The following is a 24767-nucleotide window of genomic DNA, read 5'->3' as shown; positions in this document are numbered from 1 at the left end:
CAGGGTTTGAGGGTCGGTACAACATTGTGGGCCGAAGGGCCCATAATGTGCTGTACTATTCTATGTTCTATGAAATATTTTTGACTCCCTGTTAAGCCTCTGACTGTCCACTCGATCAAGTCACCTGTCATTCTCCTTTGCTCCAAAGAGGAAAGCCCTAGCTCCCTCAACTCACCCTGATAAAACATGCTCTCTAATCCAGGTATCATCCTCTGCACCTTCACTACAGCTTCTACATCCTTCTTGTAATAAGACGACCAGAACTGCGCACTCCCACTCTTTGCCCTCTGCCTATCACCCCTTATCCGCTCCCCCTCACCGCCATCGCTGCCCAAAGCACTGAGCCTGAGCCTTCAACCCCCCCCCCCACCACCGCTGTCCCGGCATCCAGCCACTGCGCATGCTTGCCGCCCTCACCAACATGGCGGCCGCTGACGGGTGGGACGTGGCGAAGCGCTGAGCCCGTTCCCGAGGCCGCACCGAGCGCCGTCCGCCCAGCTTGGGCGTGCACAGGTAACCCCGAGGGTCGAGGATGGAGCGGAGGAAGAGGGGCCGGGTGCTGGGAACTGGATGTGGTGGCAGAGAGGCAGGAGCCGGGGTCCGTCCACCGGCAGGGATGGCCTGGTGTGTGTCTCCAGAGGTAGCTGAGGGATTGGGGAGGGGACTGGGGTTATGGGGACCCTGAAGACTGATTGATGGGGGGACTGTGGTTTGACAGCTGGGGGACTGAAATGGCCTCCCATTAACGGGCCAGAGGGAGGGCTCTGTGAGAGCGATGGGGTCCCGGAGCCAGTGGGGAGTGTGGGGGCAGAATCAGTAGGAATGAGAAGCAGTGGTCTGCTGGGAGGATGGATGGGGACCTGGAACAATGGGCCGGGAGGAGGGAGAGCAGGATTCGAGATTCAAGATTATTTAATGTCATTTCCAGTGCACGAGTGTAAATGACAACAAAATAATTGTTATTCCGGATACATTGCAGAACAAACAAAGCAATAAGAAGAAAAAGAAAACAGCGATAATATTGAAAACACAGTGAATATAAGATAGTTTATATATATTGATTGTAACTCAATAAAGTGACACCAGGTACAGGTGTGTCTGGACAGTGACTGACGAGAAATAATAAAGTAGTGGTGGGTTAGTGGGTAGAGGTGTTGATCAGCCTTACTGCTTGGAATAAGGCCCAACTGGGATTTCGGGGACAGACGGAAGATGTGGATTGCAGGGAAAACTGAATGTTTTGACTACGTTTTAAAAGTTACAAGGTATTAAGTAGAGATCAATCAGAGGATCTCAGAAAGAATGTGAAAGTTTTCTGGTGACATAATCTTTGCAGTGACATTATTGACAAAGGGATGTTCATAGTCATGGTCATACTTTATTGATCCCGGGGGAAATTGGTTTTCGTTACAGTTGCACCATGAATAATAAATAGTAGTAGAACCATAAATAGTTAAATAGTAATATGTAAATTATGCCAGTAATTTATGAATTAAGTCCAGGACCAGCCTATTGGCTCAGGGTGTCTGACCCTCCAAGGGAGGAGTTGTAAAGTTTGATGGCCACAGGCAGGAATGACTTCCTATGACGCTCTGTGCTGCATCTCGGTGGAATGAGTCTCTGGCTGAATGTACTCCTGTGCCCACCCAGTACCTTATGTAGTGGATGGGAGACATTGACCAAAATGGCATGCAACTTAGACAGCATCCTCTTTTCAGACACCACCGTGAGAGAGTCCAGTTCCATCCCCACAACATCACTGGCCTTACGAATGAGTTTGTTGATTCTGTTGGTGTCTGCTACCCTCAGCCTGCTGTCCCAGCACACAACAGCAAACATGATAGCACTGGCCACCACAGACTCATAGAACATCCTCAGCATCGTCTGGCAGATGTTAAAGGGCAGTCGCCTCAGGAAATAGAGACAGCTCTGACCCTTCTTGTAGACAGCCTCAGTGCTCTTTGACCAGTCCAATTTATTGTCAATACGTATCCCCAGGTATTTGTAATCCTCCACCATGTCCACACTGACCCCCCCCGGATGGAAACAGAGGTCACCGGTACCTTAGCTCTCCTCAGGTCTACCACCAGCTCCTTAGTCTTTTTCACATAAAGCTGCAGATAATTCTGCTCACACCATGTGGCAGAGTCATCCGAAAACTTCTGAAGATGACAAGACTCTGTGCAGTAGTTGAAGTCCGAGGTGTAAATGGTGAAGAGAAAGGGAGACAAGACAGTCCCCTGTGGAGCCCCAGTGCTGCTGATCACTCTGTCGGACACACAGTGTTGCAAGCACAGGTACTGTGGTCTGCCAGTCAGGTAATCAAGAATCCATGATACCAGGGAAGCATCCACCTGCATTGCTGTCAGCTTCTCCCCCGGCAGAGCAGGGTGGACGGTGTTGAACGCACTGGAAAAGTCAAAAAACATGACCCTCACAGTGCTCGCTGGCTTGTCCAGGTGGGCGTAGACATGGTTCAGCAGGTAGACGATGGCATCCTCAATTCCTAGTCGGGGCTGGTAGGCGAACTGGAGGGGATCTAAGTGTGGCCTGACCATAGGCCGGAGCAGCTCCAGAACAAGTCTCTCCAGGGTCTTCATGATGTGGGAGGTCAATGCCACCGGTCTGTAGTCATTGAGGCCGCTGGGGCGCGGCGTCTTCAGCACAGGGACGAGGCAGGACATCTTCCACAGTACAGGAACCCTCCGGAGCCTCAGGCTCATGTTGAATACATGGCGAAATACTCCACATAGCTGAGGGGCACAGGCTTTGAGCACCCTGGTACTGATACCATCCGGTCCTGCAGCTTTGCTTGGGTTGAGACGTTCCCTTGTTCAAGAAAGGGAGTAGCGATAACACAGGAAATTATAGTCAGCATGGCTTTGTCTAGGGCCCGTCAGGCCTTATGAAACTGATTGAATTCTTTGAGGATATAACAAAGCACTTTGATGAAGGTAGAGCAGTGGGTGTAGTGTATATGGATTTCAGTAAGGCATTTGATAAGGTTCCCCATGCAAGGCTCCTTCAGAAAGTAATGAGGCATGGGATCCATGCAGACCTTGCTTTGTAGATCCAGAATTGGCTTGCCCACAGAAGGCAAAGGTGGTTGGAGATGGTTCATATTCTGCACGCAGGACAGTGACCAATGGTGTTCCGTGGGGTCCTGTTCTGGGACCCCTCCTTTTTGTGATTTTTGTAAATGACCTGGATGAGGAAGTAGAAGGGTGGGTTAGTAGGTTTGCTGATAACACGAAGGTTGGGGGTGTTGTGGATAGTCTGGAGGGTTGTCAGAGGTTACAACGGAACATTGATAGGATGCATAACTGGGATGAGAAATGGCAGATGGAATTCAATACAGATAATTGTAAAATGGTTCATTTTGGTAGGTCAAATTTGAAGACAGAATATAATATTAATGGTAAGACTCTTGACAGTGTGGAGGATCAGTGAGATCTTGGGGTCTGTGACCACAGGAGACTTAAAGCTGCTGCGCAGATTAACAATGTCTTTGAGAAGTTGTATGATATGTTGGCCTTCTTCATCCGTGGGATTGAGCTCAAGAGCTGTGAGGTAATGTTACAGCTATATAAGACCCTGGGCAGACCCCACTTGGAGTCCTGTGCTCAGTTCTAGTCACCTCACTAAAGGAAAGATGTGGATACTATAGAGGCAGTGCAGAGATTTACAAGGATGTTGCCTGGATTAGGGAGCATGCCTTATGAGAGTGGGTCGAGTGAACTTGGCCTTTTCTTTGTGGAGCGACGGAGGATGAGAGGTGACCTAATGGAGGGTTATAAGGTGATGAGGGACATTGATCGTGTGGATACCCAGAGGCTTTTTCACAGAGCTGAAAAGGCTAACATGAGGGGGCATAGTTTTAAGGAGTAGGTACACGGGGGATGTCGGAGTAAATTTTTCACACAGAGAGTGGTGCGTGCATGGAATGCACTCGTAAACACAAAATAATCTGCAGATCCTGGGGTCAAAGCAACATGCACAACACACTGGAGGAACTCAGCAGGTCGGGCAGCATCCGTGGAAACAAACAGTCAATGTTTCGAGCCGGAACCCTTCGTCAGGACTGAAGAGGGAGGGGGTAGGGGCCCTATGAAGAAGGTGGGGGGAGGGTGGGAAGGAGAAGGCTGGTAGGTGCCTGGTGAAAAACCACCTTCTTTATAGGGCCCCTACCCACTCCCTCTTCAGTCCTGATGAAGGGTCTCAGCCTGAAACATTGACTGTTCGTTTCCACGGATGCTGCCCGACCTGCTGAGTTCCTCCAGCATGTTGTGCGTGTTGTATGGAATGCACTGCCGGCTATGGTGGTAGAGGTGGATACAATAGAGTCTTTTAAGAGACTCTTAGATAGGTACATGGAGCTTAGAAAAATAGAGGGCTATGCAGTGGGGAAATTCTACGCAGTCTCTGGAGTAGGTTACATAGTCGGCACAACATTATGGGCTGAAGGGCCTGTAATGTGCTGTAGATTTCTATGTTCTATGTTGAGGGGTAATAACTGTTCCTGAACCTGGTGGTATGAGTCCTGAGGCTCTTGTACCTTCTTCCTTACCGCCATTTGGGAGAAGAGAGCATGGTCTGGCTGGTGAGGGTCACTCATGATCGATGTTGGCTTTCCTAAGGCATTGTTTCATATAGATGTGCTCAGTGGTGGGGAGGGATTTACCCGTGATGGACTGGGCTCTGATCACTACTCTGTAAGATTTTCCATTCAAGAGCATTGGTATTTCCATTCCAGGCTGTGATACAGCCAGTCAATATACTCTCCACTACACATCTATAGAAGTTTTACAAGTTATGTCGAAGCTCTGCAATCTCCTAAGGAAATAGAGCTTCTCCCGTACTTCCTTTGTAAATTGCACTTGGAACAGGTCCTCCGAAATAATAACAGTTAGGAATTTAAATTAGCTAACCCACTCTCCCTCTGATCCTTTGATGAGGACTGGCTTGTGGACGTCTGGGTTAGACCATAAGATATAAATGCAGGATTAGGCCATTTGACCCATCAGGTCTGCTCTGCCATTTCATCATGGCGGATTCATTTTTCTCTCAGCCCCAATTTCTTACCTTCTCCCCATATCCCTTCATGCTCTGATCAGGCAAGAATCTATCAACCTCTGCTTTAAGTGAACCATTAAGACTTGGCCTCCACAACTGCCTGTGGCAAAGAATTCCACAGATTCACCGCAATCTGGCTAAAGAAATTCCTCATCTCCATTCTTATAAACAAGATATGGATGCATGGAGTTGAAGGAAGTGTATTGGCATGGATAGTGGATTGGTTAACCAATAGAAGACAGAGAGTTGGTATAAATGGGTGTTTCTCCGGTTGGCAGTCAGTGGTGAGTGGGGTGCTGCAGGGGTCAGAGCTGTTTACCATTTACAGTGATGATTTGGAAGAGGGGACTGAGTGTAGCGTAGCAAAATTTGCTGATGACACTAAACTGAGTGGAAAAGCAAATTGTACAGAGGATGTGGAGAGTCTGCGGTGGGATATAGATAGGTTAAGTGAGTGGGCCAAGGTCTGGCAGATGGAATACAACGTTGGTAAATGCGAGATCATCCACTTTGGAAGGAATAATAGAACAGCAGATTATTATTTAAATGGTGAAAGATTGCAGCATGCTGTTGTGCAGAGGGACTTGGGAGTGCTAGTGCATGAATCGCAAAAAGTTGGCTTGCAGGTGCAACAGGTTATTAAGAAGACAAACGGAATGTTGGCCTTCATTGCCAGAGGGATTGAATTGAAGAGCAGGGAGGTCATGCTGCAACTATACAGGGTACTGGTGAGGCCGCACCTGGAGTACTGTGTGCAGTTCTGGTCTCCATACTTGAGGAAGAATATACTGGCTTTGGAGGCAGTGCAGGGGAGGTTCACCAGGATGATTCCGGGGACGAAGGGGTTGACCTATGAGGGGAGACTGAGTCGCCTGGGACTATACTCTCTGGAGTTTAGAAGAATAAGAGGGGATCTTATAGAAACATACAAAATTTTGAAAGGGATAGATAAGATAGAAGTAGGAAAGTTGTTTCCACTGGGGAGACTAGAACTAGGGGACATTGCCTCAAGATTCAGAGGAGAAGATTTAGGACGGAGATGAGAAACAGTTTTTCCCAGAGAGTGGTCAATCTGTGGAATTCTCTGCCCAGGGAAGCAGTTGAGGCTTCTTCACTAAATGTATTTAAGATACAGTTAGATAAGTTTTTACATTGTAGGGGAATTAAGGGTTATGGAGAAAAGATGGAGCTGAGTTTACGGACAGATCAGCCATGATCTAATTGAATTGCGGGGTAGGCTCGATGGGCTGGATGGCCGACTCCTTCTATTTCTTATGTTCTTATGTTCTAAAAGGACACCCCTCTATTCTGAGGCTGTGTCCTCTGGTCTTAGACTCTCCCACCATAGGAAATATCCTCTCCACATCCACTCTATCAAGGCTTTTCACCATTCAATAGGTTTCAGTAAGGGTCACCCCTCCTTCTTCTGAATTCTATTGAATAAAGGCCCAGAGTCATCAGATGCTCTTCATATGACAAGCCAATGAATCTTCGAATTATTTTCAAGAGCCATTTTTGTTTCATTTTCCTGAAGTCAATAATCAGCTTCTTGGTTTTGTTGACATTGAGTGAGAGGCTATTGTTATGACACCACTCAGCCAAATTTATAGTCTCCCTCCGATGTCCTGTTTCATCACTAATTTAACGTGAATGAAGAACTTCAGAGGTATAATTACCTTAGTAGTGGAGATATGTTTGTTGAGTGATAAACATTGGCTAGCGCCCACATTTTTGAACTGTGGTATGGGATTTTCTGCAGTATTTTTCGTGTTTAACCTCATGGTGCACTCCCTAAGTACTGCACTGAAGTGTCAGTCCAATATCTGGAATGATATCGGATTCTTTCACTGATGTCACTTGAGGTTGGGCGAGTCTAAAGCTAAAGGTCACGGATTAAGGGTGAAAATTGTAATGTATAAGGGGAACATGAGGGGGATCATCTTCAGCTAGAGGGTGGTGAGTGTGGAAGAAACTGCTAGCTGAAGTGCTGGATACAAGCTCCATTCCAACATTTAAGGGAAATTTGGATAGGTACATGGATGGGAGGAGTGCAGAGGGCTACTGTCTGGGTGCAGGTCATTGGGATATGGAAGAATAATAGTTTGGCATGGACTAGATGGACCTGGTTCTGTGCTGTACTGCTCTAGGACTATCATTATTGGCACTGACTGCTGATCTGTAAGGGGTTTAATGTACCCTGTCCTTAATTCAATTGCTAATGTGTTTTTAGCTGTTGCCCATTAGAATGCCGTGAGGCTTTTCACTTGTACAGTAACAATATACTAAAATAAAAGGAGCGTTTGATGGCTTTGGGCCTGTACTCACTGGAGTTTAGAAGAATGAGGATGGATCTCATTGATGCCTGTTGAATATTGGAGTGCAAACATGAGGAAATTTGCAGATGCTGGAAATTCAAGCAACACACACAAAAAATGCTGGTGAATGCAGCAGGCCAGGCAGCATCTATAGAAAGAGGTACAGTCAGGACTGACGAAGGGTCTCGGCCCGAAACGTCGACTGTACCTCTTCCTATAGATGCTGCCTGGCCTGCTGCGTTCACCAGCGTTTTTTGTGTGTGTTGCTTGAATATTGGAGTGGATGTTTTCTGTAGTGGGGAAGTGTAGGTTCAGAGGGCACAGCCTCTGAATAGAGGGACATCTCTTTTGAACTGAAATGAATTTCTTAAGCCAGGGGGTGGTGAATCTGGAATTTATTGCCACAGATGGCTGTGGAGGCCAAGTCACTGGGTACATTTAAAGTGGAGGATAGGTTCTTGATTAGTTGGGGCATCAAAGGTTATGGGGAGAAGGCAGGAACTTGAGCTTGAGAGGAATGATAAATCAGCCAATGAAATGGCAGGGATTTCATAGTCCCAATGGCCTATTTGTGCTCTTGTGGCTGAACCGAAACGTTTTGTTTTCCAGGGATGCAATGTCACTGCAGAAGGTTCTCTCGGAGAGGATCACTGAAGCTCGTGAGCTGCTGGAACGGGCAGAGGCCCTGTCCCGTTCCCGGGCCGGCGGGGTGCAAGGGGGGCCCAAGCTTTGCAGCAAGCTGAAGGCCGAACTGAAGTTTCTGCGGAAAGTCGAAATGGGCAAAGTTTCAGTGAAGGAGTCACACCTACAGAGCACGAACCTCACCCACTTAAAGGCAGTCATTGAGTCGGCTGAAAGCCTAGAGGATGTTGTTAGCCTTCTGCGCGTATTTAACTATCAGGAGCACTCTGGCGGGAAGCAGTCCGTGATGGTGGACGTCGTTGCAAACGGTGGACTGACGTGGGTCAAAGCTATCGGGCGGAAAGCTGAGGCGCTGCACAGTATCTGGGTGGGGAGGGGCCAATACGGTGACAAAAGTATTGTTGAGCAAGCAGAAGATTATTTGGAAGCCAGCAGACAACAGCTGGTGCAGTATAGCAATCCACATGTTGTGTTTGCATTTTACAATGGCATTTCTAGCCCTATGGCAGAAAAACTAAAAGAGATGGGGCTATCTGTGCGAGGAGATATCGTTGCTGTGAATTCAATGATCGACTTTATGGAGGAAGGTGATAAATCGAGTGATTCTGAAGAAGATCTCGAGGAGCCTTTGCAAGTGACAAAAGTAGACCGGTCTACAGTTGTTGCCAGTGTTGCTTTTCCCACTGAGGTTAAAGTGGATTCCTGCAACCGTGCCAATTTAGATATAACCACCTTGATCACCTTTGTTTCAGCGGTAAGTCACGGTGGATGTCACTTCATCTTTAAGGAGAAAGTACTGACTGAACAAGCTACTCAGGAAAGGGCGGAGAGTGTCCTGCCTAAACTACAAGCCTTCATGAAGGACAAAGAACTATTTGCTTGCGAGTCGGCAGTGAGAGATTTCCAGGCAATTTTGGAGACGTTAGGTGGCCCTGGAGAGAAAGCACGGGCACAGAAGCTGCTGCAGGGAATCACGGTGGTGCCAGACCAGCCTTCTGAACGGGCCTCCCGACTGGAAGCCAGTGCAAAAATTAACAGTCGCTCTATTACCATTTTTGGTACTGGAGATGCCTTAAAGGCAATCACAATGACAGCAAACAGTGGGTTTGTGCGAGCTGCAGACAATCAAGGCGTGAAATTCAGCGTATTTATCCACCAGCCTAGAGCTTTGACCGAGAGCAAGGAGTCAACAGCCACTTCTTTACATACTCTCCACGGGAATGGACGATGACTTTATCATATAAAACAATCTCTCCTAATCAAATATTTGTAATGTTAATGTGGGGTTATTTTAATGGTGGGACTTGATACAAAACATATGCCTCATCCTTGTTTTCCTTTTCATTGATGCAAATCTTGCAGGCTGTATAAGAAGTGCCTGTTGTCAGTTTTGCACCTCTCTGCAAAAGTACCCATCAGATTTTTAAAATACAAAACAAAAAACAATCAACAATAAATGCATATTCTCTGTAGGCTGTTTGTGACTTTTCATATAGCCATTGGTGTGTTTGTTTCCATTGCAGCACTTAGTTATTATTGAAAAAATAATGTAGATCTTTTTGAGTCCAATTAATGCATCTACTATGTTGCTGAAGCCTACAAATATGTCTGTGGGCAGATGAAAAGCAAATAACTATACAAAAGACATCTTTAAAAAATATATAGTAAGCTATCTCAAAAGATGCTTGGGTGATGCTTAACCAGATTAATTCAGACCTGCAGAGGGTCTCGGCCCAAAACGTCGACTATACTCTTTTCCGTAGATGATGCCTGGCATGCTGAGTTCCTCCAGTATTGTGTGTGAGTGTTGCTTAGAGAATGTTTAGCATAATTTTACAATTTCTAAAATTCTGATGGGAACAGAATTTCTTGAGTCACTTTCCATAACTGAAAATCCAACACTTATTGGGTTTAAGGTGGCATTAACACACACAAAATGCTGGAGGAACTCAGCTGGTCAGGCAGCACTATGGAAAGGAATAGAGTTAACGTTTCAGCCTGAGATCCTTCCGTGGATGCTGCCTGACCTGCTGAGTTTCTCTAGTATTTTGTGCATGTTACTCTGGATTTCCAGCATCTGCAGAATCTCTTGACTATGACTATGAGTCTCTGACCTATTAACCTACCCCAGACGTCTTTGGACTGTGGGAGGAAACCAGAAAACCCAAAGAAAACTCACACATTCCACAGGGAGGACATACAGAGACTCCCTACAGAGGTGCTGAGATTGAAGTTCGAACTCCAGCCCCATAGCGTGGTACTGACTGCTGTGCTACTGTGGCACCCCACATCATCTTGTTGTGCACCTACAAGGCAAGGCAAGGGGAAAAGTACTCCTTTCCACTGCAAACTTTGTTTTTTGTAGTTGTTAGAAATGATTTGGGAACGGTCCTGAATGAGTCTTTTGCTGCAGGTTACCCAGTCTCGTACTCTCCCCAGAAGGGTACCACGCAGCTCATCACTTCTATGATGAGTCCCAGGAAGCAGCTTCATCAGTTCCATTCCCCTACCCTCATTAGCCATTACTATTACAACGTGTTTTCTGTCACGTGCGGCCCTCGGCTGTGTGATTATAGAATGTAGAACCCACCCAACAGCACAGTACAGACCCTTTGGCCCATGATGCGCCAACTTTTTAACCTAACTTCAATATAACTCTTCCCTCGTACAAAGTTCAAAATAAATTTATAATCGAAGTACGTATATGTTACCATTTATTATTCTGAGATTCGTTTTCTTGCAGGCATTCACAGTAGCTACAAAAAAATACAATAGAATCAGTATAAAATACCACACAAAGATGGACAAACAACCAGTGTGCAAAAGATGAGAGATTGTGCAAGTACAGAAAGAGAAACTAATAATAAATAATTTATACTGACAACGTGAGCTGTAGAGTCCTTGAAAGTGAGTCTAGGTTGTGGAATCAGTTCAGTGTTGGGGTGAGTGAAATTATGCATGCTGGTTCAGGAACCCAATGGCTGACCCTTGTGGTATGGGATGTAACCCTCATTAGGTTGAGCGAGCTAGGGTGTTTCTCTGTCGAGCAAAGGACGATGAGTTGTACAAGATGCATAGGTCTAGTGGACTGCCAGAGACTTTCTCTTCGGACAGAAATGGCTAATACGAGGGGTCTTAATTTTAAGATGGTTGACAGAGGTATGTTATGTTTTTTACACAGAGAGTGGTGAGTGCATGGAATGCCCTACCAGGAGTGGTGGAAGAGGCAGATATATGCCAATGCTGCCTGCAAGGAGTTTGTACGTTCTCCCCTGACTGCATGCATTTCCTCCGGATGCTCTGGTTTCCTCTCACAGTCCCATGATTAGGCTCGGATTAAGTCGGGTTGCTGAGTGGAGTGGCTCAAAGAACCGGAAGGGCTTATTCTGTGCTATATATCAATAAATCTTTTTTTTAATTCAGACATTTAAGAAATTTTTAGATAAGCATACAGATGAAAGAAAAATGAAGGGCTTTGAGGGAGGGAAGGGTTAGATTGATCTAGTAAACTTCCCCTCTACAGTGTAGAAATGATTCCATTCAGAAAAATTACAAGGGACTAATGGTGATGTTGAAAATCACAAAGGATTTGAACTGAATGCATTATTTTCAATGGTAAAGGATGAGTCATCACAGTGCAGGCTGCATCTGATTCAAAAAAAGGCAAGATGAGAAACATTTTTTTGCTAAAGTGTAGTGAACAAAAACATTGAACACAGACCATCAGCTGATGTGTAACTGTAAAAAGTGAATACAGCACTGGCTGTTACTTATCAATATTGAGCATATCAGTTTAGTTGTTGCCTGACCAGATTGTGTGCAGCGTGAAATCTGCAGGAAAAGGTATCAATTAGATTAAAAGAATACACAGAATATTTACAGGAACCTGAGTCATAGGGAAAGGCTGAATGGATTAGGACTTCATTCCCTGAAGTGGACTGTAGGAGAAAGGGGAGATTTGATATATCAATACAAAACTAAGAGGGGTATAGACTGGGTAAATGCAAGCAGGCTTTTTATATTGAAGTTGGGTAAGATGTTGCATGTGCGTAAAAAGAGCTAACTTTCAGTGACGTTCATGTTCAAGATTTAAAAACAGCTTCACACCAGTTTTCTCTGAGTTGGACAATCCACGGCAGGGAGTGCGTTAGGGAGCAATCTTAATCAGGATGACAATCAAGATTTTAAAAGCAGAGTTTTGCGGCAATTTATGAAAAACAGTAACCAGAAACCAATAAGCATTTGGGATTGATTAGCAAAAGCAAATTAAAGAAAGTCAGGGGCAAGCGTAGTGGCCACTGATTGAGTGACAGAGTCAGAGTGGACATCTTGAGGCTTTAGTTCTTCAAGGCTTCAACGAGGAGAAGCTTCAGTCAGAGAAAGCAAAAGAAAAGAAAAGCTCGAGGTTAAGTTTATTTTCCTTCCCTTCTTTATATCTGCTCAGCTAGGAGAGTACAGATCACAAACAAGAGAAAATCTGCAGATGCTGGAGAACCAAGCAACACACACAAAATGCTGGAGGAGCTCAGCAGGCTAGGCAGCAGCTATGGAAAAAAGTAAACAGTTGACGTTTCGGGCTGAGACCCTTCAGCAGGACTAGGGGGAAAAATAAATCAGTAGAGATGCAAGGCAGGAAAGTTGAATGATCTTCTTGCAGGATGTGGGAAGGCAGGGATACCTCCTGTACCCCTGACAACTACACCTGCGAGAAGTGTACCCAGATGCACTTCTAACAATCCGTGTTAAGGAGTTGAAGCTGGAACTGGATGAACTCTGGATCATTTGGGAGGCTGAAGGGGTGACAAGACATTTAGAGAGGTGGTTACACCCAAGGAGCAGGATACAGGAAACTGGGTGAGAGTCAGGATGGGGAAAGGGGTTAAGGAGCCAGTGCAGCGTACCCCTGTGGCCATCTCCCTCAACAACAGGTATACCACTGTGGATACTATCGGACTCTCTTGCAGGAAGGTGGGCCTTGTATGGAAGGAATGGTTTGCACTGAACTGGAGGGAGACTAATATCCTAGTGGGAAGACTTGTTAATGCTGCATGTAGGGTTTAAACTAGTGTTTCAGGAGGATGGGAACCAGAGTGCCACAACAGTTGGTGGAGAGGTTGTGGAGGTAGACAGGAGATTCTGTGAATGTGAAAGCAACCCCAGATGGTAAATTGCCTCGCAGGTGCCAGAGTCGGGGACATCTCGGATTGCGTCCACAGCATTTTGGAGAGGCAGAGCAGTCTTGGTACATATTGGTCCCAATGCGATAGGAAGGAAAAGCAATGAGGTCCTGAAAAAAGAATTTAGAGACCTAGGCAGAAAACTGAGAAGCAGGACCTCCAGGGTAGTAACTTCTGGATTGCTACCTGTGCCACATGCCAGTGAGGGTAGAAACAGGATGATTTGGCAGATAAATGTGTGGCTGAGAACCTGGTACAGGGAGCGGGGCTTCAGGTTCTTGGGTCATTGGGATCTCTTTGGTTGCACCTGAGCCCAAAGGAGGGCCAATATTCTCGCACAACACACACAAAATGCTGGAGGAACTCAGCAGGCCAGGCAGTATCTATGGAAGAAAGCACAGTCGACGTTTCGTCCCGAAACTCAGGATAGGATAGATGGTTTAAAAAAAACAAAAGATGCGTGCAGACAAACTGTCAGGAAGGGCAGGCAGATGATAAGACAAAACTGCAGCCAGGAGGCTGAGTATCAGTGCATTAGGGATACAGAATCAAAAAGGGTAGCGAGGGTTATGGGGAAAAGGCTGGTAGATGGAGCTGAGTTTACGGACAGATCAGCCATGAATGGTGGGGCAGGCTGGATGGGCCGGGTGGCCTACTCCTGATCCTATTTCTTATGTTCTATGTTCTTAAATACAGTACTCAAAGTGTTATATCTACACACACACACTCAACTGAACACCACTCCACTTCCTTTGCAATTTTTGCTCCTTTCTTTCTCAATTCCTGCTAAAACATTATTTACATTATTTACATTTACATCATTTATTATTATATTGTAATTTGTCTTTTACTGTGCCTATTGTCTTGTTTATTAATTATTGTACTGTCTTGCACTGTTTTGTGCACTTTATGTAGTCCCATGTAGGTCTGAAGTCTAATGTAGTTTTGTGTTGTTTCACGTAGTCTAGTGTAGTTTTGTGTTGTTTCAGGTAGTCTAGTGTAGTTTTGTGTTGTTTCAGGTAGTCTAGTGTAGTTTTGTGTTGTTTCAAGTAGTCTAGTGTAGTTTTGTGTTGTTTTGTGTAGCACCATGGTCCGCAAGGAACGTTATTTCGTTTTTACTGTGCACTGTACCAGCAGTTATGGCTGAAATGACAATAAAAGCAACTTGAAGTTGATATCTCAATGCACAGAGTATAACAAATAAGGTGGGTGATTTTGTTGCACTTTTACAGATTGTCAGGTACGATGTGGCCATCACTGATTCGTGGCTGAAAGGTGGTTGTAGTTGGGAGCTGAATGTCCAAGGTTACACATTGTATCGGAGGGATAGGAAGGTAGGCAGAGGGGGTGGTGTGGCTCTACTGGTAAAAAATGCATCAAATCATTAGAAAGATGTGACATAGGATCGGAAGATGTTGAACCCTTGTAGGTTGAGTAAAACAGCAAGGGTAAAAGGATGTTGATAGCAGTTATCGATAGGCCTCCAGACAGTAGCTGGGATGTGGACTACAAATTACAATGGGAAATAGAAGAGGCATGTCAAAAGGGCAAAGTTATGATAGCCATGGGAGATTTTGGTACGTTGGGAAAATCAGGTTGGTAATGGATCTCAAGAGAATGAATTGGTTGATGCCTATGGAGATGGCTGTTTGTCATTGAGCCTACAGGGGGATCAGCTATACTGGATTAGGTGTTATGTAGTAAACTGGAGGCAGTTAGGGTGCTTAAGGTAAAGGAACCCTTAGAAGGCAGTGATCACAATATGATTGAGTTCAACTTGAAATTTGATAGGGAGAAAATAAAGTCTGACATAGCAGTAAAAGAAATTACAGTTTTATGAGAGAGGACTTGGCCAAACAAATTGGGAGGAAACTGGCAGGGATGACAGCAGAGCAGCAATGGCTTGAGTTTCTGGAAAAAATAAGGAAGGTGCAGGATAGATGTATTCCATAAAAAATACTTAAATAGCAAAACAATACAACCATGGCTGACAAGGGAATTTAAAACTAATGTAAAAGCAGAAGAGAGGGCATAAAATATAGCAAAACTTGGAGGGAAGATAGACGACTGGGAAGCTTTTCAAACCTACAGAAAGCAACTAAAAGAATCATTAGGATGATTCAAAAGATGAAATATGAAAGCAAGCTAGAAAACAATATCAAGGTGAATAGAAAAAGCTTTTTCAAATATATAAAAAATAAACGAGAGATGATAGAGACCGCTAGAAAATGAGGCCGGAGAAATAATAACAGGGACAAGGAGACGGCAGATGAACTAAATGAGTATTTTGGATCAGTTTTCACTGTGCAAGACACAAGCAGTGTGCCAGGTGTTGAAGGGTGTGAGGGAAGAGTTACTACTACAAGGGAGAAGGTGCTCAAAAATCTGAAAGACCTAAAGTTACGTAAGTCACCTGGTCCAGATCAACTGCATTCCAGGCTTCTGAAAGAGGTGGAAGAGATTATGGCGTCATCAAGAATCATTGGACTCTGGCATGGTTCCAGAGTACTGGAAAATTGCAAATGTCACACCACGTTTTAAGGAAGGAGACAGCAGAAAGGAAATAATAGACAGTTAGCCAACCTCGGTAGTTGGGAAGATGTTGAAGTCAATTGTTCAGGATGAGGTTATGGAGTATTCGGTGACACAGGGCAAGATACAACAACGTCAGCAAGATTTCCTTAAGAGAAAATCTTGTCTGACGAACCTGCTGAAATTATTTGAGGAAATTACAAGTAGGATAGATAAAGAGGATGCAGTGAATGTTGTACATTTGGGTTTTCGGAAGGCCTTTAACAAGGTGCCATACATGAAGCTGCATACCAAGTTAAGAGCCCGTGGTATTACAGAAAAGTTACTGCTATGGTTAGAGCATTGGCTGGTTAGTAGGAGGCAGCGAGTGGGAATAAAAGGATCCTTTTCTGGTTGGCTGCCAGTGACTAGTGGTGTTCTGAGGGTGTTGGTATTGGGACCACTTCTTTTTATGACGTTCATCAATGATTTAGATGATGGAATAGATGGCTTTGTTGCCAAGTTTGCAGATGATATGAAGATTGGTGGAGGGGCAGGTAGTATTGAGGAAACGGGAAGGCTACAGAAGGACTTTGATTAGTAGAATGGGCAAGAAATTGGCAAATGAAATACAAGGTTGGAAAATGCATGGTTATGCACTTTGGTAGTAGAAATAAATGTGTGGACTATTTTCTAAATGAGCAGAAAATCCAAAAATCTGAGATGCCTCTCAGGATCTTCTCCATCAACATACCAACCACTGAAGTAAGACTCACTGATCTATAATCTCCTGGGCTATATCTACTCCCTTCCTTGAATAAGAGAACAATTTCTGCAACCCTCCAATCCTCTGGTACCTCTCCTGTCCCCATTGATGATGCAAAAATCATTGCAAGAGGCTCAGCAAAATCCTCCCTCGTCTCCTACAGTAGCCTGGGGTATATCTCATCCCTCTTTCTTAATGTCCATATGCTCAAGATTTTCAGTGCAGTGCTGTAAGTCATCCCTACAATCACCAAGGTCCTTTTCCGTAGTGAAAACTGAAGCAACGTACTCATTAAGTACCTCTGCTATTTCCTCCGATTCCATACACCCTTTTCCACTGTCACACTTGATTGGTCCTATTCTCTCACATCTTATCCTCTTGTTCTTCACATACTTGTAGAATGCCTTGGGGTTTTCCTTAATCCTGCTCACCAAGGCCTTCTCATGGCCCCTTCTGGCTCTCCTAATTTCAATCTTAAACTCCTTCCTGCTAGCCTTATAATTTTCTAGATCTCTATCATTACCAAGTTTTTTGAACCTTTTGTGAGCTTTTCTTTAGAGGGCTATGGGTAACCCAAGGTAATTTCTAAAGTGAGTACATGTTTGGCACAACATTGTGAGCCGAAGGGCCTGTATTGTGTTCTAGGTTTTGCTATGTTTCTATGTTTTTCTTCTTGACCAGATTTTCAACTGCTTTTGTACACCACGGTTCCTGTACACAACATCATAGCTCCAAGTACTGATCCACACTCTAAGCTTGTCCGTTTTGTTCATAATACTCCTTGCATTAAAATAGACACATCTCAAACCATCGGTCTGAGCGCATCCCTTCTCTATCACCTACATATCCTCTCTCTCACACCGCCTAAAAGCTTTCTCTATTTGTGAGCCAACCGCCCCTTCCTCTGTCTCTTCAGTTCAGTTTCCCCAGCAATTCTAGCTTAAACTCTCCCCAATAGCCTTAGCAAACCTCCCTGCCATGATATTGGTCTCCCTTGGATTCAAATACAACCCATCCATATTGTATTGCCCTAAAGGGGTCTGAATGATCCAGAAATCTGAACCCCTGCCCGCTGCTCCAATCTCTCAACCACGCATTTACCCTCCACCTCACTCTACTCCTGTACTCACTGTCGCGGTGGCACAGGCAGTAATCCTGAGATTTCTACCCATGTGGTCCTGCTTCTCAGCTTCTTTCCAAACTCCCTGTAGTCTGCTTTCGGGACATCCTTTTCCTACCTATGTCGTTGGTACCACGACCTCTGGCTGTTCACCTTCCAACTTCAAGATATTGTGGACGTGATCAGCAGCATCCCGGACCCTGGCACCTGGGAGGCAAACTACCACCCGTGTTTCTTTCCTGCATCCACAGAATCGCCTGTCTGTCCCCCTAACTATAGAATTTGTGGAATTTGTTGCCGCATGCAGCTGTGGAGGCCAGGTCGTTGGGTGTATTTAAGGCAGGGGTTGATAGTTTCTTGATTGGACATGGCATCGAAGGTTACCGGAGCAAGGCCGAGGAGGGGAAATAATGGATCAGCCATGATTGAATGGTAAAGCAGACTTGATGGGCCAAAAGGCCTAATTCTGCTTCTATGTCTCATGGTGTTATGTTGCTCAGACACCAGACAAAGTTAAGACTCGAAAGATTGAGCGTGGTATGTGTGTTGCCCTTAAGGCATTTATTTGACTTTGTTGGGTCTACGTTTTAAATGATTTGTTTGTAACTATTTTCTAGTTAAAGGTTTATAATTAAGTTGCAGTATAACAAAGGTAAATCCATTGTCTATGGTATATCGCGGCATGTGATGACGTCACCTCCAGTTTCGCCGCGTCTTGGTTCGGGAAGGTGTGAAGGTGGGCGCCATGCGGGCGGCATGATGTGAAGAGCTCCGTTCCTACCCACAAAGAAACGTTATAGAAGCAACGCTGTAAGTCCATAAGAATGTATTTGAAGTAAAAATATTAACGCGGTTTCTGTTAAGGAAGCGGCGGTTGGGGCGGCGCGCGTGCCGGCTTTTCAATTTCAAACGCGGGGTGGGCTCGAGCCCGACGGCGGTTTGACGCGACCCCTCACCCGCTACTCGGGGCGGCTGGAGACACTCACTGAGAGATGAGAGTGCGTGTGGTCTCCAGAATGAAACAGACGCTGTATATGTTTGTATTTTTTTATCAACAGTTTTCACCATACGACGTTAATGTGGAAGAGTGAACAGTAAATGGTTAACCTTACTACGACTCTGTCTTCATTGGCTCCGGTTTAACTTGGTGTTTAGTCAGAGTTTCAACACACTGCACGAGAACACTACAGTGTGACTACTGTCCTGAGCTCCGCATTTGTTAATGCAAGAAGCATTGTAGGAAAGGTGGATGCTAGTGCTAAAGATGAGGTTGCTGGTTTACAAACAGAGGCAATGTATAGTGAGGAGAGGCTGTTAAAGGGAAGGATTTCAGTTAACTGGATGAGTTGCCGTGTAAAAGGTGGACAAAATCAAAAATGGTTGATTTTGTCAGGACAGAAGGTGTTATATTTTAATGCGTGCAGTATATGAAATAAGGTAGATGAACTTGTAGCACAGTTGCTGCAGGCATCACTGAATCATGGCTGAAAGAAGATTATAGCTGGGAGGTTAATGCCCAACGAAGCACATTGTATTGAATGGAAAGGCAGGAAGGCAGAGGAGGTGGTGTTGCTCTGTTGGTGAAAAAAGGTATCGAGTTAATAGAAAGAGGTGATATAGGTCCGGAATCTTTGTGGATAGAGCTAAGGAACTGCAAGGGTAAAAAGACCCTGACGGGAGTTGTGTACAGACCCTCAAACAGTCATAAGGATGTGGCCTGCAAATTACAATGGGAGATAGAAAATGCATGCCAAAGGGGCAATGTTACAATAGTCATGGTGGATTTCAATACAGTATGCAGGTAGATCGGGAAGATCAGGTTGATCTGGATTCCAGGAGGGGGAGTTTCTGGAGTGCACACAAAACAGCTTTTCAGAGCAGCCTGTGGTTGAGCCCACACGAGGATCAGCTATTCTGGATTGGGTGTTGTGCAATGAACCAGAATTGATTAGAGAAGAGCTTAAAGTAGAAGAAGCCTGAGGGGAAAGTGATCATAATATAATTGAATTCACTCTGCAATTTGAGAGGGAGAAGCTGAAGTCAGATTTATCAGATTTACAGTGGAGTAAAGGGAATTACAGAGGCATGAGAGAGGAGTTTGCATCAGTCATCACTGTGAAAGACGCTAACAGTATGGTGGAAGTCCCAGGTGTCAGGGGTCATGAAATGTGTGAAGTTACCATTATTAGAGAGAAGTTTCTTAGGAAATTGAAAGGTCTGAAGGTAGATAAGTCACCTTTTCTGGCTGGCTGCCAGTGACTTGAGGTGTTCCATAGGGGTCTGTGTTAAAAGTGATTCTTTTTATACGTCAGTGATTTGGGTGGTGAAATTAATGGCCTTGTTGCAAGGTTGGCAGATGATATGAAGATAGGTGGAGGGGCAGGTAGTTTTAAGGAAGTAGAGAGGCTCAGAAAGATTTAAGACAGATTAGGAGAATGAGCAAAGAAATGGCAGATGAAGCAAAAGTGTTGGGACAAGCACTTTGGTAGAAGAAATGAATCGGTTGACTATTTTCTAAATGGAGAGAAAGAGGTGCAAAGGGAATTGGGAGTCCTTGTGCAGGATTCCCTGGGGGTTAATTTGCAGGTTGAGTCTGTGGTGAGGAAGGTAAATGCAATGTTAGCATTCATTTCAAGACCGCTAGAATATAAAAGCAAGGATGTAATAATGAGACTTTATAAAGCACTTGTGAAGCTTCACTTGGAGTATTGGTTGTAGACGGGTAATTTTCTGCACGGAGGCCGGTGACCAGTGGTGTGCCTCAGGGATCTGTTCTGGGACCCCTACTCTTTGTGATTTTTATAAATGACCCGGATGAGGAAGTGGAGGGATGGGTTAGTAAATTTGCTGATGACACAAAGGTTGGAGGTGCTGTGGATAGTGTGGAGGTCTGTCAGAGGTTACAGCGGGACATTGATAGGATGCAAAACTGGGCTGAGAAGTAGCAGATGGAGTTCAACCCAGATACGTGTGAAGTGGTTCATTTTGGTAGGTCAAATACGATGGCAGAATATGGTATTAATGGTAAGACTCTTGACGGTGTGGAGGATCAGAAGGATCTTGGGGTCCGAGTCCATAGGATGCTCAAAGCAGCTGCGCAGGTTGACTCTGTGGTTAAGAAGGCGTACGGTGTACTGGCCTTCATCAATTGTGGATTGAATTTAGGAGCCGAGAGGTAATGTTGCAGCTATATAGGACCCTGGTCAGACCCCACTTGGAGTACTGTGCTCAGTTCTGGTTGCTTCACTACAGGAAGGATGTGGAAACTATAGAAAGGGTGCAGAGGAGATTTACAAGGATGTTGCCTGGATTGGGGAGCATGCCTTATGAGAATAGGTTGAATGAACTTGGCCTTTTCTCCTTGGAGTGATGGAGGATGAGAGGTGACCTGATAGAGGTGTATAAGATGAAGAGAGACATTGATCGTGTGGATAGTCAGAGGTTTTTTCCCAGGGCTGAAATGTTTGCCACAAGAAGACACAGGTTTAAGGTGCTGGTGAGTAGGTACAGAAGAGATGTCAGGGGTAAGTTTTTTACTCAGAGAGTGGTGAGTGCATGGAATGGGCTGCCGGTAATGGTGGTGGAGGCGGATACGATAGCATCTTTTAAGATACTTTTGGATATGTACATGGAGCTTAGAAAAATAGAGGGCTATGGTAAGCCTAGTCATTTCTAAGGTAGGGACATGTTCGGCACAACTTTGTGGTCCGAAGGGTCTGTATTGTGCTGTAGGTTTTCTATGTTTCTACTGTGAGCAGTTTGGGGCCTCTTGGTAAGGAAATGCTGAAATTGGAGAAGGTTCAAAGGAGGTTCATGAAAATGATTCCAGGATTGAATGGCTTGTCATATGAAGAGCATTTGATGGCTCTGGGCCTGTATTCACTAGAATTCAGGAGAATGAGGGATGACATTGAAACCTATCAAATGGTGAATGGTCTTGATAGAATGGATATGGAGAGGATGTTTCCTATGGTGGGAGAGTCTAAGACCAGAGAACACAGCCTCAGATTAGAGGGGTGTCCTTTTAGAAGGACAGAGATGAGGAGGAATTTCTTCAACCAGAGAGTGGTGATTCTATGGAATTCATTGCCAGAAGCAGCTGTGGAGACCAAGTCATTATGTATATTTAAGGCAGAGACTGATAGACTCTTGATTGGTCAGGGCATGATGGGATATGGGAGAAGGCAGGAGACTGGAGCTGATAGGAAAGTTGGATCAGCCATGATGAGATGGTAGAGCAGACTCGATGGGAACAATGTCCTAATTCTTCTGCTATATCTAATGGTGTTATGGAGACTCAGCATCTATGGAAATGATTGAACAGTCGACATTTTGGGCCAGGAGACTTCTTCAGGACTGGAAAGGAAGGGGGAAGACAACAGAATAAAAAAGTGAGGGGAAGGAAAGGAGGGTAGCTAGAAGATGATAGATGACCAGAGAGAAAGGAATCTGACAGCAGAGTAGAGTGGACCATAGGAGAAAGGGAAGGAGGAAGGGACCCGGGAGGAGATAATAGGCAGGAGAGAAGAGGAAGAATGCCAGAGTGAGGAATAGAAGAAGAGGGGAGGGGAGGAAATGCTTTTTTTCTGGAAGGAGAAATCGCTATTCATGCCAACAGGTTGGAGGGTACCAAATCTCTTTGTGCTGGATACTACATTTACCCAGAACTACTTCATCTGCTTTCTCGAGATCCACGTTATGTCCATAAGAGCAGGAAAGAGGCAGCATCTTGTCTAGCCGTGGTTCACCTCCCAACCAGCCGAAATGTTTTTCTTATCTGCAAGACGCAAGTAAGGAACATTCGATGACTTTTCACTTTTGTTCAAGGGATGGGCAAATAGTGAGGCCAGCGTTTATCCCGTGTTACTAACTGTCCATGGTTAGAATGGGGTTTGCCAAGTGATTTGAATTGAGCAGTTTAGAGTCAACCACACTGCTGTCTATTTGAAGATTCATGAAGGCCTGAAGAGAAGAAGCCAGACTAGAACAGTCCAGTACAGGAAACAGGCCCTTTGGCCCACAATGTTGTGCCTATACCATTAAATTAGTAATCGAATGATTAAACCAATCCCGTCTGCCTACACAATGTCCAGAGTCTTCCATTTCTTTCACACTCATGTGCGTCTCTGACAAGCCCCCAATCTTTCTATAGATAGAAGAGTGGATTTCCTTCTGTGAGGAATGTTGGTGAACGTGAAAGGTTCCAGTCACCAACTTTCATTAATTTATTCCATTAAATATATTAAATTCTCAAACTGCCAAAGAGAATTTGAACTTGAGTTATGGGATTACGGGATATCATTACCATAATGCTTTCTGTCTGTAATTTATTAGCTTGCTTGTGGCAGCGTTCCATTGAGCACATTCACCTGGAGCGCTGCCACAAGGAAGCAGCATCACTCATCCATCCCCCGCCATCAGGCCATGCTTTCTCTACGTTGCTACCGTTGGGCAGGTGGTACAGGAGCCTCAGGTCCCACACCACCAGATTTAGGACAGTTACTATCCTTCAACCACCAGGCTGCTGAAGCAGCATGGATAACTTCACTCACCTCAGCACTGAACTAATTCTGCAACTTACAGACTCACTTTCAAGGACTCTGCACCTCATGCTCTCAGAATCATTTATTTTGTATTTGCACAATTTTCTTTTGCACATTGGTTGTTCGTCAGGCTTTGTTTATGTCTAGTTTTTCATAAATTCTATTATTTTTCCTTATTTTCCTGCAGGAAAACGAATCCCGGGGTAGTATATGGTAGCATATAGATACTTCGGTAATGAATTCACTTTGAACAAAGATGTGTGGGTTAGCTGGCCCCTAGTGTGGAGGAGAGTGGGAGAATTTAAACAAACTTCGATAATATATTTACTTTCAACTTTGAACTTCATCGGTAATACCATGGACCTCATAGAGTTCTTATTAACTTGGCCACACAGCCTGCTTGCTCCATGGTTTAATTTGTAATCCATTCCTGGGCCAGAGTGAAATGTACACAGACCTGTGTCTGTGTAAATCAGTTGCTACAACATTGAAAATTCTAGTGAGATTCCGTCGAGTGACTTGGAAACTTGGTAAAGTCAGCCCATTTTCAGAATGTATGTACCAAGCGGTGCACTGGATTGCCCTACAAGTTAAGTAAGGCAGCAAAACATGGCGGACTTAATATGTTTAGTGAGATGTGGAAAAACGGCACTCCAAGAATAGAATTATGCCTTCTGTCTGGCTGTTTGCATTGCTAGGTGAAGATTAAGAAAGGGAACAAATTAATGGAGTAATGCACACAAAATGCTGTGTGCCAGGCAGCATCTAGAACAGGGGTTCCCAGCCTTCTTATGCCATGGACCCCTACCATTAACCAAGAGGTCCAGGACCCCAGGTTGTGGAGAGAAATAAACAGTTCCAAGCCGAGACCCTTCCTCAGGACAGGTCTCTTCCTGTTGGAGGGTCTCAGCCTGAAACGTTGTCTGTTTATTCCCCTCCATAGATGCTGCCTGACCTGCAGAGGCTATTTATTTATTGGGATACAGGGCAGAAAAGGCCCTTGCAGCCACACTGTCCTGATTTAATCTGGGCCTAATCACAGGGCAACTTACAATCACCAATTAACCTATCAACCGGTACGTCTTTGGACTGTGGAAGGGAACTGGATGGATGTGGAGAGGATGTTTCCTGTGGTGGGGGTATCCAAAATTAGAGGGCACAGCCTCAAACCTGAGGGACGACCTTTTAGAACAAATGTAAGGAGGAATTTTTTTTAGCCAGAGAGTAGTAAATCTGTGGAATGCTCTGTCACAGACTGCAGTGGAGGCCAAGTTTGTGGGTATATTTAAGGCGGAATTAGATCATTTCTTGATTGGTCAGGGCATCAAAGGAAATGGCAAGAAGGAAGGTGTATGGGGTTGAGTGGGTTGGGATCACCCGTGATAGTATGGCAGAGCAGACTCGATGGCCTGAATGGTCTCATTCTGTTCCAATGCCTTATGGTCTTGGCTACAGAGGGAGTGAGAAAGATTAGGAGAATGGGCAAAGTAGTGGTAGATGGAATGCAATGCCGGTAAGTGTACACTTACCGGTTCCACTTTGGTGGAAGAAGTGAAAGGGTAGACTGTTTTCTAACTGGAGAGAAAGTTCAAAAATCTGAGATGCAAAGGGACTTTGGAG

The 24767-nt window shown here is 44.9% G+C and overlaps 1 protein-coding gene and 1 long non-coding RNA gene across 2 annotated transcripts in view; both read left to right on the top strand.

Annotated features, from left to right (window-relative positions):
* The first annotated feature begins 384 nt into the window (after window positions 1-384).
* c1h7orf25 (chromosome 1 C7orf25 homolog) lies at window positions 385-9502 on the top strand. Its single transcript, XM_063042417.1, has 2 exons — window positions 385-513; window positions 7998-9502. The coding sequence occupies exon 2, from the start codon at window positions 8005-8007 to the stop codon at window positions 9259-9261; it is 1257 nt and encodes a 418-aa protein (XP_062898487.1). The 5' UTR covers window positions 385-513; window positions 7998-8004; the 3' UTR covers window positions 9262-9502.
* A 12868-nt stretch (window positions 9503-22370) lies between these two features.
* LOC134356161 (uncharacterized) overlaps window positions 22371-24767 on the top strand; it is a 40946-nt gene continuing 38549 nt past the window's right edge. Inside the window, exon 1 of the long non-coding RNA XR_010020291.1 lies at window positions 22371-22394. This is a non-coding gene — a long non-coding RNA (uncharacterized LOC134356161). The remainder of the gene's footprint in view (window positions 22395-24767) is intronic.

The sequence above is a fragment of the Mobula hypostoma genome, chromosome 1 (assembly GCF_963921235.1).
Source record: "Mobula hypostoma chromosome 1, sMobHyp1.1, whole genome shotgun sequence".
NCBI lineage: Eukaryota > Metazoa > Chordata > Chondrichthyes > Myliobatiformes > Myliobatidae > Mobula > Mobula hypostoma.
Note: the sequence above shows the minus strand (reverse complement) of the source record. Positions and strands in the feature narration are given on the sequence as shown.

Coding starts and splice junctions, on each gene's coding strand:
- c1h7orf25 (XM_063042417.1), top strand. CDS start 8,005: ATGTCACTGCAGAAGGTTCTCTCGGAGAGGATCACTGAAGCTCGTGAG.